This window comes from Equus quagga, chromosome 19 (assembly GCF_021613505.1).
Source record: "Equus quagga isolate Etosha38 chromosome 19, UCLA_HA_Equagga_1.0, whole genome shotgun sequence".
Classification (NCBI taxonomy): domain Eukaryota; kingdom Metazoa; phylum Chordata; class Mammalia; order Perissodactyla; family Equidae; genus Equus; species Equus quagga.
In genome coordinates this window covers 9,139,587-9,155,930 of record NC_060285.1, presented here as the reverse complement: position 1 = coordinate 9,155,930, position 16,344 = coordinate 9,139,587, and the positions used below count along the sequence as shown (strand labels likewise).

At 58.5% G+C, this 16,344-nt stretch overlaps 2 protein-coding genes across 16 annotated transcripts in view; one reads left to right on the top strand and one right to left on the bottom strand.

Annotated features, from left to right (window-relative positions):
• SGSM3 (small G protein signaling modulator 3) overlaps window positions 1-2,027 on the top strand; it is a 39,272-nt gene extending 37,245 nt beyond the window's left edge. For 3 of the 10 annotated variants that reach the window (XM_046646885.1, XM_046646886.1, XM_046646887.1), the window contains 3 exons: window positions 40-125; window positions 947-1,062; window positions 1,497-2,027. In XM_046646885.1, coding sequence (XP_046502841.1) covers window positions 40-125; window positions 947-1,062; window positions 1,497-1,906 — 612 coding nt within the window. In that variant the 3' untranslated portion in view covers window positions 1,907-2,027. Of the gene's footprint in view, window positions 1-39; window positions 126-899; window positions 1,063-1,180; window positions 1,242-1,496 lie in introns of all 10 variants that reach the window. The other 7 variants (XM_046646888.1, XM_046646891.1, XR_006886232.1 and 4 more) reach the window with 6 other exon arrangements.
• A 180-nt stretch (window positions 2,028-2,207) lies between these two features.
• The window catches only part of MRTFA (myocardin related transcription factor A), a 91,520-nt gene continuing 77,383 nt past the window's right edge, over window positions 2,208-16,344 (bottom strand). For 3 of the 6 annotated variants that reach the window (XM_046646878.1, XM_046646882.1, XM_046646884.1), the window contains 9 exons: window positions 14,580-14,755; window positions 13,980-14,111; window positions 11,172-11,425; window positions 10,759-10,930; window positions 8,629-9,651; window positions 7,750-7,854; window positions 7,494-7,655; window positions 7,112-7,172; window positions 2,208-3,729 (listed from right to left, as the gene is read on the bottom strand). In XM_046646878.1, coding sequence (XP_046502834.1) covers window positions 3,215-3,729; window positions 7,112-7,172; window positions 7,494-7,655; window positions 7,750-7,854; window positions 8,629-9,651; window positions 10,759-10,930; window positions 11,172-11,425; window positions 13,980-14,111; window positions 14,580-14,755 — 2,600 coding nt within the window. In that variant the 3' untranslated portion in view covers window positions 2,208-3,214. The remainder of the gene's footprint in view (window positions 3,730-7,111; window positions 7,173-7,493; window positions 7,656-7,749; window positions 7,855-8,628; window positions 9,652-10,758; window positions 10,931-11,171; window positions 11,426-13,979; window positions 14,112-14,579; window positions 14,756-16,344) is intronic. The other 3 variants (XM_046646879.1, XM_046646881.1, XM_046646883.1) reach the window with 3 other exon arrangements.

Below are 16,344 nucleotides of genomic sequence, written 5' to 3'. Positions count from 1 at the left end.
GCAGCCGGGGGCACCTGAGTGACAGCTGTGCCCTCCCAGGCTGTGCAGTCCGTCAATGTGACCCATGATGCTGCACACGCGCAAATGGATGTCAAGCTCCGCTCCCTTATCTGTGTGGGGCTCAAGTGAGTGTCTGCACCCGCTCTGGGCCCAGAGCAGCCCACAGTCAGACGAGTGGCAGCCTAGGCTACGGCCCTGGGGGAGCGCGGGGTGCCTGTGAGCTGGGCCTTTGTGGCCCAGGAGCTCGATAGACAGAGAAGGCAGCAAGGGCGGCTCCCCGAGGGCTTCCTCCAGTGTGGGACCAGCCACGGCTCCGGGCAGGCCAAGGCTCTCCGGAGTTTCATGAACACACACCGGCAGGATGACGGCTGAAGGGGCTCACCAGGAAGGAGGCTCCACAGCACCCTAGGGAGGGGGCCTGCCTGAGGGCAACTCAGGCATGGGTGAGACTCAGCCTGGGACAGGGTGCACGTGATGCTTCTGGGTCTGCCACCTGGCAGAGGCAGGGTTTGCAGAGGGGCAAAGGTCCCTGAGACTAGCTCGAACGTGGCCATGGGGCCTGCCAGGCTGGGAAGTGTGCACTTCGCTCCTGGACTGACCGGCTGGGCTGAGGCCCCTGTGTGCAGAGGGAGGCAGTGGCTGAGTCTCAGACACAGCGAGGAAAGAGCTGTGACGGAACTGAGGGGAGTGGGAGCCATGGGGACAGCGGGCCCCTGAGTGTGTCTTCCAGTGTGGAGGAGAGGAGCAAGGCCACTCTGTGAGAGCTGGCTGAGTGGAGGAGGTGGGGTTGCCTGAGGAGGCAGCCAAGTGGAGGGAAAGGGGTGGGGGTGGGGTTGGAGGAGCCCCGGAGTCTAGGGGCCCAGTCCAGCATGGAGGGCGGAGCCTACCCACCGTCTCAGACGACCCCGTGGACGGCTGTTCCTCCCCGCCTGTCCCCAGCGAGCAGGTCTTGCACCTGTGGCTGGAGGTGCTCTGCTCCAGCCTGCCGACGGTGGAGAAGTGGTACCAGCCCTGGTCCTTCCTGCGCAGCCCCGGCTGGGTCCAGATCAAATGTGAGCTCCGGTAAGGACTCTGTCACCAGTGTTGGGTTTCTGGAGCCCCGACCTGTGGCCTGGGTCGGGGGGAGGGGCGGGACAGAGCCTCCTGAGGGCGACTGAGAGCCTCCCCCCTCCCCCTGCAGCGTCCTCTGCTGCTTCGCCTTCAGCCTCTCCCAGGACTGGGAACTTCCTGCCAAGAGAGAGGTGGGTGGTTGGGGGTGGTGCTTGGCTGGGCAGCGTGCCTTCCCCTCAGGGGGCTGGGGGGTGGGCAGGCCAGGTGTCTCTGCTGGCAGATCACCCCAAACACTTCCTGGGTGGCTGAGGCAGGGTCCCATGGAGACCCTGAGTGCTGGTATCGCCTGTAGAACCATTCTGGCCCTGCCACCTTGGGCTTCCTTGCTTTGTGCCCCAGCACCCCTGCCATGTGCTCATGACAGTGAGGGCCTGTCCTGTGTGCAGGAGGAGAAGCAGCCCCTGAAGGAGGGTGTCCAGGACATGCTGGTGAAGCATCACCTTTTCAGCTGGGACATAGACGGTTGACGGTCTTCCTCCGGCGGTCCTGTCATGCCGAGGCCTCCCCCAACCCGTCGGCTACAGAGCGGCCCCTTCCTCAGGCAACAGGAGAACAGCATGGCCCTGGCCAGTCTCTGGATGAGGTGGCCAAGGTCCGGCCCAGGCTCTGGGGTCAAGTGAAGGAGACACTGCAGCTCTGGCCGGGCGCCATGGGGGGAGACCGGGGACATGGCCCTGGGTGCCCCAGAGCGTCGCTGGAGGGCAGGGCCCAGCTCAGCCTGCTCTCCTGGCCCCAGGGGGAGGGCAGCCAGGGTCTTCACGGAGGCCGTGGACCCCAACTCCACTGTTGGTACTGACCAGAAATCTCCCGGGGTGGGAGCCACCTCTTTTCTGTCAGTTTTTGCTCAGGAAAGGAATGGGGGTGGCTAAAGGATCCTTGGCCTTTTTGCTTTGTAAATAAATAGTGTCTTTGAGAAAGCACCTTCTGTTTTCTGTCCAGTCAGGGCTGTACAGCTGTTTATCCAAGGTTCTGCCCTTGCTGGAATGGTCTAGAATGCACATCCAGGCCGGGGAGGTGACCCCCCCAGATGCTAGAATGCCTCAGGCCCTAGCCGTACCACCCACCTCTTCAGTGGGTTGAACAAGATGGACTACTGAGTCGGTGTTTTTGTTTTTTATTTTAAAAAGTCCACACAGCTTCCCACCTCGCTCCCAGCACTGGTTTTGGTGACGCCATCCCTAATCCTTTATGAGTGACAGGCCAGAAGGGAGGCCAGGCCCGAGGCAGGAGGAGGCCACAGCTTGAGGGCCACCTCTGCCCCACCACGGGGCCAACATCCCTTCTGTCCCAGGGCCTTGGTGGCTGCAGTGAGGCAGTGGGACGGAATGTGGGCAGGTGGCCAGGAAGCACGTCTGCCCTCGTGGCACTGATAAGGAGCAGGAAGCAGGACAGGTTGGGTACAGGCTGTGGCGGGGTGTCTACATGTCAAACACACGTGATGGGTGGGGCCGGGTAAGCGGCGTCCAGCCCCACTATGTGCACAGTAGGATGGGAGGGAGCTGCACCCACCTCCCACCCCAAAAATATATGCATATATATGTATGGCGATATATAATATAGAGGTATATACACCTGTACAGAAAACGTTTCCACCAACTACTAAAGGGTTACGCTACTCAAGACACTAAAATGGCAGGGAGCCCCCTCCCAGGGAACCTGGGAGCCTGGGGGTTGGCATCATGGGGAACGGGGAGGTGGAGGCCCAGCTAGTTTCTTCCCTCGCAGGGAAGCGGGGAGAGAAGGAAGGAGATTCGCGCCCTCGCCTCAGCCCTGGGCCTCACCTGCCTGAGCAAACTGCAGCCAGACACTGCACCTCCGACCTCACACAAGGAGGTCAGGTAGACTGCCCCTGGTCTGTGCGGGCCTCCCAGACCCCGGAGGGGACCCAGAGCTGCTGCTCGGCAACTCCTCTCCTCAGTGAGCCTGAGCCAGGTGTAGGGACGCCCTGCTCCGGCCTCCCAGGGAGGGGAAGCAAGGCCCGTGATTGTCAGGACTCATGACCACGCGCAGAGGCTGGGCAGGCAGCAGAGAGCCGAGCTCCGAAGAGTTCCTGAGGCTCCCCAACTTCCAGGCCTGCCCGTCCCCCGGCTCTGCAGCCTGAGAGCTACAAGCAGGAATCCCAGTGCAGCTGCAGGTCGTGGCCATCGAGGAAGTCTGTGGAGAAGAGGCTGGGGGCTGTGGTGCTAAGCGGGGCCAGGCTGAGCACGGGGCCACCCGACGACAACTCCAGCCAGTCCATGCTGTCCAGGTGGCCGTCAGCCAGGTCCAGGCCCACGCTGTTGGGCTCAGGGGCAAAGTGCAATTCCGAGGTGTCCATGGGGGAGGGGGGGTGGTCCAGGATGGCAGAGCTGCTCAGCATCTGGCTGTGGAGGTCATCAATGAGGGAGAGGGACTCTGGCCCCTCATGCCCGCTGGTCAGCAGGGGGAGCCCCGTGCTGCTCTCCAGGAAGTCCTCCAGGCGCCCAGGGAGGGCAGGGGAGGCTGAGGGAGGCGGGGCAGCCTGGGGGAGCTCAGCGGAGGGTGGAGACTGTGCGGCCAGGGGTGACGCGCATGCTGCTGTCGAGGGGGGCTTCTCTTTCCCTGGCAGGGATGGTGGCTCCTTGAAATCTGCTGAAATTTCTGCCAGTCAAGAAAATGAATGGATGTCAGAAACTAGGCCTGAACAGGACCTGAAGTTGGCCCCTACCTTACACCATGTACAAAAATTAATTCAGAATGGATCAAGGATCTAACTTTAGGAGCTAAAACTACAAACCTCTAAGAAGAAAACAGGAGAATATCTTTTATGGCATTGGATTTGGTAATGATTTCCTGGTTATGATACCAAAAACACACACAACAAAAGAAAAAATAGATAAATGGGACTACATAAAAATTTAAAACTTTGGTGCATCAAAGGACATTATCAAGAGAGTGAAAAAGACCACCCACAGAATGGGAGAAAATATTTGCAAATCATGTATCTGATAAGTGATTCATATCCAGAATAAAGAACTCCTACAACTCAACAACAAAACCCAACTGAAAAATGGGCAAAGGACTCAGACATTTTTCCCTTAGAAGATATACAAATAGCCTATGAGCACATGAAAAGATGCTCCACATCATTAGTCATCAGGGAAATGCAAATCAAACCACAATGAGATACCACGTCACACCCACCAGGATGGCTATTATAAAAAAATTTGAAAAGAACAAGTGTTGGTGAGGACAGGGAGAAATCGGAACCTTTGTGCCTTCTTGGTATGAATGAAAATGGAGCAGCTGCTGTGGAAAACAGTTTTATGTTCCTCAAAAAGTTAAATATAAAATTACCATATGATCCATTAATTCCAATTCTGGGTATATACCCAAAAGAAGCAAAAGCATGGAATCAAAAAGATACTTGTACATGTGTGTTCATAACAGCCTTACTCCTGACAGCCAAAAGGTGGAAACAAGCCAAGTGTCCATCCATGGACGAATGGATCAATGTTGCATATCCATACAGTGGAACATTACTCAGCCATAAAAAGGAAGGAAACTGTGACACATGCTACAACATGGATGAACCTTGAGGGCACCATGCTAAGTGAAATAAGCCAGAAACAAAAGGACAAATACTATATGATTCCACTTATATGAGGCACCTAGAACAGTCACATTCAGAGACAAAAAGCAGAACAGAGGTTACCAGGCACTAGGGGGAAGGGAGGAATGCACAGAGTTAGTGTGTAATGGGTAACGAGTGTCAGTATAGAAGGATGAAAAAGTTCTAGAAATGGGTAGTGGTGATGGTTGCACAACACTGTGAATGTACGTAATGCCACTGAATTGTACATTGAAAAATGGTTAGAACGGCAAATTTTATGTATATTTTACCACAAGGAAAAAAAATTATGTAGAAGCCAGGCTTGCTTCTTGACCCTCTAAGTCCTGTCCCTCCTGCTCTGCTTCTGTCCCAGCTGGACATGCTGCTCTCACCAGACAACTGCTCCCTCCCCGTCATGACCCGCCAACCTGCCCAACTGTCACCACCAGGGACACTGTTGGCCCCACCCATGCTGTTCAGATGCCCCCTTCCCTTGGCATCCTTGCCACCTCTCTGGCCACTTCTCAGTGTCCTTCTGGGGGCAGGCAGCACCCCCAGCTCCCCCTCTCTGCCATCTCTTCAGTGCTAGAGCTCCAGGCCTGCTCCCTCTCCGAGAGCTGCTTGCACAGTCTCTCTTCCGGGCTTGCCACCTCCCTCCCAGTGTCAGTTCCTGTCTAGACATTGGGAGCTCCCGAACTCTCAGCCAGGTCTCTCTCCTGAGCTCCAGGCCAGTCTCTCCACCTGCTCCTGAGCACCTCCCGGCCCAGCGGCCTCAGTCCACCTGCACTTGTGAGAAACACACTGAAGCCCCATGGTAGACCCTGGAATCCAAGGAGCCTCCCTAAGATCAGAAGTGATGACCTCGAGAGTAACATCTACTGAACTTTTTTTTTAAAAAATGGAGGTAAAATTCACCATTTTCAAGGGTACAGTTCCATGGCTGAGCTCTCACTTTACCCGTACCATCTCATTTCACCCTCTCCCCACTGACAGGATGAAAGCACTCAGAAGGGAGCCTCCACACACTCTGCCTCCCTGCCTGCCCCCACCGGAAGCCGACCCTCCCAACCCTGCACCCTCCTCACACGCAGGGCCTCCCCCCAGGCCTCCCATGACATGCTGCTCCCTGCTCCCCTCCACAGGGAGCCCTCTGCAGAGAGCTGTCCAGACTTGCCACCTCCCTCACCCCAGCCCCACTTCAACTGGCTTCCAGCAGGCAGAGGCCCACAGTCCCATTGTGGCACCCTGGCTGAGGTCATCGACGGCCACCACAATGCTAAGCCCATGGCCAGTTCTTGGTCCCTGTCTTCCCTGACCGCTCATCAGCAGCCCTTGGCTTCAGGACTTCACTCTCCCACCCTCTGCTCAGCCTCACCTGCTTGTGCCCCTGCCTCTACCTCGTCTTCCTCTCTGCTCACCCAACATCACGGCTCCCAGTGCCAATTTAGATGCCAGCGACTCCCTAATTCCTGCCTTCAGCACTGACCTTGCCCGGGCTGCCCTGGGACATAGGTCAGGCTGACTGAGGCTGCCCTGCTGTGCCCCCCACATGCCCCACTGGAGCTCCCTCGGCCTCATGCTGCATCCAGGTAACTCAGGCTGAGACCCTTGGTGTCACCCTTGGCTGCCCTCTGGTCCTCTCATCACATGCGTAATCCATAAGGAAATACAACGTGCTCTCTCCAAAATATACCCGACTCCAGCCCTTCTCCAATTCTCTGCTCCCTCCCAGGTCCGGGCACCCTGGCCTCTGGCCTGGATCACTACAGTTGCTTCCCCCGGCTCCCACCCTTCCAGCTGGCCGATCCTCCACTCAAAGCTGTGCGAGGGCTTCCAGACTCAGGGCCCCTCCGTCCCACGTGCACAGGCCTTGGGGTCTGCTGCAGCCTCTGACTTCTCGCCCAACCCGCTCCCTTCCTACACTCACTCCACTCCTCCAACACACCCGGCCCTGCCCTCCCGGGCGCCCTGGGTGCTCCCCCAGGGATGCCCATGGCTAAGTCTGCACCTGCTCAATGAGACCGACTCTGACCACCCCCCATGCATCTGAGACCCTTCCCTGCTTTTCACAGCACTTCCTCTTATTTACCTATTTTACTTACATTCACCTCCCCACGCTAGACTGTGAGCTCCACAAGGTGAACGTCTCTATCCTGCTCACTGCTCCATCCAGGCTGCGGGCAGAGTGCCCCACACAGTGGGCGCTGGCTAAAGCAACTGTTTGTTGAGGGCTGCAGCCCCCACGGGTGTTCTCGCCCAGGCCCTGGAGACGTATGCATCTCAGCCATTGATATGTGCAAAGTACAAGACCTGACACCCATGAAGTGTTCAATAACTAAACAAAAACCAATCCATCGACCAGCCCGGGACCGGAGACAACCTGTGAAGAAAGGAGGAGGTGGGGTGGCAGCTCGGGGGTCTGGGCTTTACCTCCACTCTGAATAAGAATGTCAAACAGGTCATCCATTTGCTGGCTCGAGGAACCATTCTCCTGTGAGACAAAAATAGAAAAAAAAGATGAAAATCTAGAACAGGAGGCCCCCAGCCTGGCTCAGGGCATAAACCCTTCCTTCTGCCCTTGAGCTAGCAGCCAGACCTGCAGACCTCACCGGCCTGTGCTCAAGCTCCCAGACCACACTCACTCTGCTGGGCCAGGCCCTGGCACGCTGACCCATAATGACCCGCCCCCAAGGCCTCTTTACCTATGAGACTGGTTCCTGCCCGCCCCCACCCTCCAGCAGGACCCTGGGGGCCTGTGGGAGCCCAGACCAGCAGCCTAGGCAGCCCCCACCCCAGCCAGGCTCCAGTCTACCTTCTTCACCTGCTGTCTGGGCTGCTGGCTCACGGCTTCCTCATAGCCAGGCGGCTCCTTCTTCAGCAAAGAAGTGGGGGTCCCAAAGAGGGGCTGTGCTGGGTGCTCCAGGTCCATCTGGGCTGGTGGGCCAGGGGCTGGAGAACCAGGCTGGGACAAGGGCTAGACAGGAAAACGGTGAGAGAACCAGGGGCGGGGTCAGGGAAGCGACCCAGGGGCCCGTACACTCTGGGAGGGCAAAGGGGGAGGCACCTACCTTCTGAGCCAGAACAACTTTGCTAGCCATGCTGGCTTCCAAGAAGCTTTCATGGAAGCCAGTGGAGTTGGGGATACAGGATAGGGGAGACCCTGACCTCTGACCCTGCAGAGAGTAGGGTAGGCATGGGGTGACTGGCTGCCTGGGGTTTTGTACAAGCCACGTGAGGGCGAGGGAGGGGCCCTGGGCTGACTCCCCCTCTCCTCCCTTTCTGCCTGAGGCTGCTCAGGAGTCCATCTCTCTTCCTAAAGTGCCTGGTTCCTGTCACTGTCCCCTCCACCCCAAGCTCCACAGGGCTGAGGCCACACAAAGCCTGAAGCGGCCTCACCCTTGGACCAGGCTGGGTGGAGGGTCTGGGCTATGAGGGTGTCAGCAGCAGAGAGCCAGTTGCCAATGACACCTTGGTCGGGGACAGCTGGCCTCTTTGAGGGGAGGGGGAGGAGTGGAGCTAGAACCAGGCTCAGCCTGGTGGCCCCCGCTGGCTCCTGGGCAAGAGAGCCAGGCCCACAGCCTCCCTCAGGCAGGGGCTCCCCTGATTCTTACCTGGGCCCTGTCCCACCCCCATGGCGCAGAGGGAGGAAAGGGCCCGGCCTGGGTGGGGGCTGCTCAGGAACCCTCTACCCAGGTATACAAATGTTCTGATATCAATGGCCAGACCCTCATGGCTGTGGGTTCTTGAGCAGGCCCCTTAAGCTTCCCAAGTCTCAGTACCCTCCTTGGTGACATGAAAATGGTGACCTCTCGTTTTGTAGGGCTGAAGGGAAGACTAAAGGAAGCAAGCATAGCCTGCCCAGCCATGAGGACACGTGGTAACCAGGGCTGTCATTATAAGTATCTCCACACCCTCCTGTGGCCCCTGCCCCTCTCACACCCAGGTACCTGCTGGGGGCTCCCGCTGGCCAGGCCAGGGCTGTCTGCATTCTTATTGGTCACGGTGAGGACAAGGTGGGTCCCTGTGGAGTCAGTGATGAGGGTGGGAGGTGTGACCCCCTTGATGAGGCCGGGGCCCTGTGGGCCCATAAGCAGCTGGGGGGTGGGGGCCGGCTCAGGCTCGGGTAGCACGGCTTCCTGCTTCACCACCACAGCCGGGGGCACCAGGGCACAAGTGTCTGCATGGTGGGCAGTGGAGGCTGCCAGGCTGGGGCTGAAGGAGTGAGCAGGGCCCGGGGGCTGCCGGCTCAGCTGGCAGCTGGAGAAGCTGTTCTCCTGCTTCACTGGGGGGCCAAGAGTGACCAGGGCCGGGGTGGGGGATGGGGCTGGCGCAGGCTGCTGGGCCCGCTTCTCCTGCTCCAGCTGCAGCTTGAGCCACTCCACCAGCTGCTGCTTCTGCCGGAGCATGCGGGTCAGCTCCTCGATCTGCTTGTCCTTTTCCTGCAGCATCTGGTCCTTATCACGTCCTTCCAGCTCTGCCCGCACCCCAGGACTTAGGCAGCAGGACCCGGCCCGGGTGCCCTCCTCCTTTACAAGGATCTGCAGTGGTGAGGTCTGCAGGGTGAGCTGGGTCAGTGGCGATGTCACCATCTCACCAAAGGTGTCCCCAGGAGTGGAGTTCTCGTCGCCTGTGCTGAGCAGTGAGCGCTCTGAGGGGGTGGGAGACACGGGGGGTGTGGAGCCCGTGCTGCCAAATTTCACCACTCCATTGCTGGTCACCGTGGCCACCACCACTTCGGCTGGGGCCAGGCCTGCTGCCACCAGGGCAGGCCCTGTGCTTAGCCGGGTGGCTGGGAAGGCTACCACCACCTCGCCAGCCTTGGGCAGGATGGAAGGGGCGGCAGGAGCCTTGGGGGCTCCCGGGGCAGGGCTGGCTTGTTCTTGGTAGGCACGCAGGCGCTCAATCAGGTCTGTCTTGGTGCCTGAGACAGGCAGTGAGCGCAACTTCAGCTCCTGCTTCAGCTCTGCTACCTGCAGGGGGGTCGAGAGTCAGGGCAGCAGGGGGACAAACTAAGGTGACTGGGTCCAGGCAGGAGGACAATCGGGGAGGATGAGAGGGATGAGCTTTTTGTTTGTCAGGCCTCTTCCGTCCGGGCCCCACTAGCCAATTCAGAGATATCAACCTCCTGACCTTCCCACAGCCCTGGACGGGGAGGTATATGTCCCCCAGGCCCAGCCTCCAACCTTTCCCCATCCTCACCACACCAGGGCCTAGTTAAAACATCCCCTAACCCCGTGTCTGGGCACGACACGCCCTCAGCTGTCCCCAGCCCCAGCATGGGGTGTGGTGCTCAATTATTAGGACTGACTGGATTGTGCAGATGAGAAAACTGAGCTCACAAAAGGAAACTAACTTCTTCAAGATCCACAGCTAGTGAGCGACAGGGCTAGGAGTTAACTTCAGGTCTGACGGACTCCGAGCCCGTGCCCACCTGCCCCCACAAGAACTGACGTGCTGGGATATGGTCATCTCTCAAGAGGAGTTAGCCTGGTTCAAAGGACAAGCTCTGGAGGGAGATTTTGGCCCATTCCACCTTCTGAAAACAGGCCAGGCCCAGGCATGACCCACCCTCTTCCCTGGCAGACACAGCACTTGTACAGCAGATCTGGTGGCGAGTTAACTGGCAGAGTGGAAAAGGTGGGGGTGTTCAAATTAGCCCTGAGTCTGAATCTGGGCTCTACCACCAGCCAGGTCTGCGACCCTAGGCGAGCCTGCTCATCCTTAGGCGGGGGTAACACTCCCCGTTTCTCACACTGCCCCGTACAGGTCAAGGAAGACAAGAGGCATACAAGGGCTTGGTAAGCCCCAAGGCCCTGGACAGATGCTGGCTGATGTCATTAATGATAATGACCACAAGGACCAGGCTGATGTCAGGGCTGACCAGGGCCAGGCAGGCCTTGGAGCAGGTTCCAGGTGCCTCTGCTGGAAGACACCTGAGTCTGGAGCTCTGCTTTGCCTTCTAGAGCTATGGGTCCTGGGCTGGTGCTTTCCCTAAAAACAAGCACCCAGACAGACCCTATGGGAGGCCAGGCTGGCAGTGGCTCAAGTCCTCTAGTGGGAAGGGGGCAACCACCTACCTTCATGTCGTCCAGGTTGGCAGGCAGGGCTCCCGGCTTGCCAGTTAGTGAGGTGCTGTTCTGACGTGCCAGCCCACTGGGCCCAGGGGTGCCCGAGCTGGAGCTGCTATTGGTAGTGGAGAGGCTGCGCACTGCGGGGGCCCCACTGTTTCCCAGAGCTTCACCTGCCGGCCTGAGAGGAAGAAAAGGCAGAAATCAGCAACTGCCAGGTGTCACCCTCGGCCTCTGCAGGGTGAGGTAGAGAGGGGGCTGGGGTGAGGGCCCTGTCCGCAGGCTCCATCTGGGGACCACTCTTGCAGGATCCAGACCAAAGGGGCCTTGAAGATCTGGGGTTCATCCACACCAGCCCTGGCATGTGCCTGTCCCAGGGAGCCCGTGGGCAGGATGGGGGCGGTGCCGAGGTGGGCTCCTACTTTGGCGGGGCAGGCAGGATGGTCTGGTAGTTATAGTGCTGCTGTTGCTGCTGGTTGAGGATCTGAAGCTGCAGGAAGAGCTGTTGCTGCTGCAGGATCTTGGCGTAGGAGGAGTCCATGGGGGGCGCCCCCTTGTCCTGCTTTTGGTCCGGGGGGATGTACTGGTGATACTTGAGCTTCTTCACCTTTGGCTTCAGCTCCTTGGCTTTCTTGCTGCGCTGTGACTTCTCACTGGCAGCCTTGGGTTGGCTTTGCTGAGAACACAGGGGACAGAGGGCGCCATCAGGGGGCAGTCTCAGGCTTCTCAGAGTGAGGCCCCCAGGCGGGAGGCTGGCAGCCCTCCCACTGTGCCTGATTAGCTTCTGAGAAGGCACCATCCACCACTCTGCCCTGCTCCACTCACCCCTGCTGGACTGTACCCCTCCAGAAGCAGAGGCCTCATCAGTGCCCAGACGTGTACGAGGGAGGGAGGAAGGGCTGACAGAGGGGGCTGTGCATGGCCCAATTCTGAGAAGAGCTTCTAGCCCAGAGGGAACATCTACCAAATGCAGACGTCACCATGACCCCGAGCAAAGAGCAAACAGACAAGAAGATAAAAACCACCGGCTTATGGAGCTCGTGCGGTCCACACTAGGTACTTTACAAAGGCCGAGTCACATAGACCAGCAAGACCCCCGCCTAGGAAGGAACTAGTGTGTCTACTTGAAAGGGAGGAAACAGGCTCAGAGACGTCACTTGCCCAGGGTCACACAATGATCTTGATCTCACCGTGTGAAGGAGCTGGAATCCAAACCAAGGACTCCAGAAGCTCAAGTTTAGTCACCAAATGGGCTTCCAAAGACTCCCTGCTGGCACACGGGGTGGCCACCCAATGGTCTCGAGGGTCACCAAGGACCAGGCAGGGCCAGCAGGTCATGCTTGTGAGGCCTGTCCTTGGGGCAGGGAAGGGTGGAGTCTGATGAGGGCAAGAGTAAGCAGGGGTGTGCCAGGCAAGGACTGGAAACCCTAGAAGGTTCTGAGCAGTGAAGGGTAGACAAAAAGGTGGAGACAATGCAGGGATCAGCTGGGGTCTTGACCAGGTGGCAGTGGGGGCCAACGGGAAGGTTTGGGTAGAGTTAACTAAATGGAGGAAGAATGGATGACAGGAGCATGTGGCAGGTGAGCAGTTCAAAGGTTTAGGGTTTTGAGCTTTGGCAACTGTGACAACGGTAGCCCCTTCATGGAAGTCAAGAGGTTCTGGTTTTCCCAAAGAGGATGGAAAGAGGGAGGAGAAGGTGCAGAGCTGCTGAGGCTGGAGCTGACAGAACACCAAAGTGGACAGAGATGGGCCCGCAGAGGACCCAGAGCAAGGCTGCGGGAGCAGTGGAGTGCAAGAGAGGGAGCACAGAGGCCGAGGGCGGGGCCCGGGAAGAACCCACTGAAAGGGAAGAGGATGGGAAGCCAAGGGAAGGGCAGCCACAAAGGCAAGGGAAAGCCAAAGAGTGGAGAGGGAGCATGACCCGAGAGCATGAAAGGCAGATGGGGGCTGGGATTGGAATTAGGGACCCTTGAAGGAGATGTTTCAGTTCACTGGAGGGGCTGGGGAGCCAGCCCACACAGGCTGAGTCGCCACCCAGAAAAGAGGAAGAGTGGACAAACATACACACATTTATTCTTCCAGACGTGCGGTGGTCAAAGGCAAGCAGCAGTCATGCGACAAGGAGCAAGTCTGAGGGAGGAATCTTATGGGGGAACCTCTGACCTCTGCGGCTATCAGGAACAGACTGCAGAGGCAAGAGAAGTGCCCCTGATGGGGAAGCATCCAGAGCCAGCGGAGTGCTCTAGAGCACCAGCAGCCCCAGGAGGAGGTGCTCACTGCTTCCCCTGGGACTGGGGGAAGCCAGGAAACTTCCTGTGAGCAGCAGGGCCTCGCAGAGACAGTGCAAACAGGACAGACCTGGGGGAGGGGGGCCACACAGGAGGGCATCGGGGATCCCTGTAGCACAGCAAGGGCTCAGCCAAGGTGAGAGAACAGGAACCTGGATGGTTCTAGAGCGGCCGTGACAGCAGAAAGAGGAGAACACGGATGGCCAGAGATTCCCAACCAGGGGCGAGGTTTGCACGGACTAGAGAATAAAACAAGACAGGGAACCCTGCAAGTGACAGCGGGAAGAAAGGGACACGCCTAGCAGGCACAGATGCAGCCTGGGGAGGCGGCAGTCCAGGCCAAGGTCCCTGAGACCCTGGGGGCAGGAGGCCCTGCAGGGCAGGGAGGACAGGCATCAGCTCTCAGTGCTGCTGAGCTTAACCTCTGAGCCCAGCAATGTCCCCACACAAAGGTCCCCAGGGGTGTCTCGTGGGGTCGATGTAAACCTTCCCCCTTCAGGTATTTCAGGTGAGGGCTTGGAGGAAGGGAATAAAAACAAACGCCGGACGCTGCCAGCTGTGTGACCTTGGGCCCATGTCTGCACGTCTCGGTTTTGTCGCTTGTAAAACAGGGTTCTGTTACTGCCTCACAAGGCTGTCAGTGGACCAGATGGGTGGTGTGGGTGGGTGTCTCCATGGGGAGGGCAGGAACAAGAGCCTGGACAGCCCAGTCCAGAGTCTGGCACACTGTGCTCAGTAAACCGTGGCTATGACTGTGACAGCCAGTGGCACATGGAGAGAACAGGAAGAACTCTCACATGACCTCAGGGACCTTTGCTTGGCCCTGACCAGGGGGAGAAGATATGCATGCCCACCTCCTGCAGTTGTCCCCACACTGGATGAAGTCACAGCAGGGCTCAGCGGGGCAGAGGGAGGGGAGGGCAGTGGGCTGGAGAAGTGTACCTTAATGAGCGTGGGGGTAGGCTTGGTGGTGGGGGCCGCAGTCCCGTTGGTGAGGCTGGGAGGCAGAGGAGGCTGCTCTGCCGGGAGAAGCGTTTCTCCAGAATCCGGGCCCACTGGGAGTTGAGACACAACCTGAGAGAGAAGGGGAGAAGAGGGCACCCTCTGTTTCTGGTTGCTCCGGAGGGCACGGCCATCTCCAAGTGGCCCAGAGGTAGGTGGCAGTCACCTCCTTGGATGCCACCACTATCGGGGATGAGAAGAGCAGCCCCCAGGGTGGCAGGGGGAGAGGGCACCAGAAAGGGAGAGACTGAGGGTGGTAAAAAGATTCATGAAGTGAACATGCTCAGGAGAAGTGGACTGTTCTGAATGCGCGAACCCAGGGCGGGTCACCGAGGCTTGTGACAGGCTGGCTGAGGCTGGCTGGAGCGGGGCCCTGCTGCTGACATCTCCCTCCCCACCACTGGGACTCAAGCAGCCAGCTCCTGAGGCTCCTAATAACAACAGGCCCCAGCTTCCCTGCAAGAGACCTCACTCTGGGCAGCTCTGGCAAATCTGGAGTCCTGGGGGAGCAGGGGAAGCATCTAGAGCAAGTAAGCTCACCTGAGTGGAGGATACGGAGGTGGCACTGGGCAGTGGCTCGCTGACTCGGGCTTCCAGGGGTGACGGCACCGAGCCCTGAGACTCATGGCTGGCAGGCTGCTCAGGGGATAAGGCATCGCTGCTGTCCTCATCGAAGGAAGAGCTGTCCGCTACTTTCGGGTAATTCACCTGGCCCACTGAAAGCCAAAGGCATAAGACTCCACCTCTGGCCCCAGAGCATGGGAAGAGAGGCCTTGCTCACTAGCCAGAGGCTGTCCCAGCAGGGTGCCTGCTCTGTGGCGCCCAGCGAGGCAGACAGGAGAAGGGTGCCCAGCAGCCAACCTGCCTTCTGGGACCAAAAGAGCTCTAGGAGAGCTTGTCATCATGATCTCAAAACAAGGGCCAGGAAGATGTTACCGGTCGTCAAGGCGCTCCCCTGGGCGAGGAAAGGCCTCGTCTTTAGCCTCTGCACTCAGCCTTCAGAGTCAGGTCCCAGCCTCCCTCCCACCAGCCTGCCGCCTCCGCCACCTCCTCTGTTTCCTTGCTATTAAAAGTACTTTAATTCCATCCTACAGCTGCACAAAACTCTCCTCTTCCCCCAGAGGCTTGTGGACCCTGCAGTGAGGGCTCTGAGCCTGTGATGAGAGACCTCGTGAGCGCAGGTGACAGCCTCGAGAGTGCAGCTCCCCCCCAGGCTGCCTGAACTCCCCAAAGGTCAGGAACGGGGTAAGGAACCTCCTGGAAAAGGGACGCCCATCTGCACAGGTGAAACAGGATCACTGGAAGTATGGTGACCTCCCACTAGTGGCCAGTGACTCCCAGAGACCCAAGACTTGGGAGCAGTGGCCACCAGAAGAAAACCCCACCCAGCTGCTGTAACTGCCCTGCCGTGCCCCACAGTCAAGGCCAGAATGGCCATGGGCACATGTGCTCCTGAGGGGCCCAGTGTGGAAATCCTAGGACACAGAGGGAAAGAAAGATGGGAACAGGGGCAAGTAGGATATTTCAAAAGGTTCATGTCCCAACCCCAGCCTCAGCACTGTCGGGGGAAGAGGTCGTGCACCGGTCTGCTATCCACCCAGGAGGAAGTGAGGCAGAGGTCACAGCACAGACGTGAGCTGCTGGCCACACGGGAAATCTGCTGTGGTGGGAAGACCACAGATAAGGAACAAGAACAAGCCTGTAACTCTCCCAGCAGACTCTTCCTCTCCAGGGCCATGCCCTGAGGCTCTCACCTCCCTGGGATCTGGAAAGGACGCACCTGGGCTGGACCCTCCACTGACTGACTGTGGGTGATGGAGCCAGGAACACCCTCACTGGGCTGGCTCACACACACTCTTGGTCACCTGTCCTAGCAGGGGCATACCTGCAGTGCATGGAGGGGACAGAGCTTGCTGACCACCATGTACTTCATGCCAATCACACATCTAGCTTTTCTCCCACCATCTCTTAGTCCCAGCAAGGAGACCTGCTGTGAGACAACAGCCCAGGAAGCTGCTGGCCACACTGGAGAAGCCCAAGGACTGGTGCAGGCTAGGGTCAGTGCAGAGTCTCTCTCTTTCTCTCTCTACTGTGGCCAGGCATAGGCCAGGTGCAGGAAATGGAGGTAGAGACAGGGTCCCTGCCCTCCAAGGGCTTATGGTCCCATCGCCTTGGAGCACAGTAAATGCTCTGCTAGAGGGAAACGTGGACACTGAGGGGACACTGAGGAGAGGCTCAGGGAAGATGTCCTGGAGGAGAGAGCCCTGGCATGAATCTTACAGATCAACTGGGGGTGGCCTAGAAG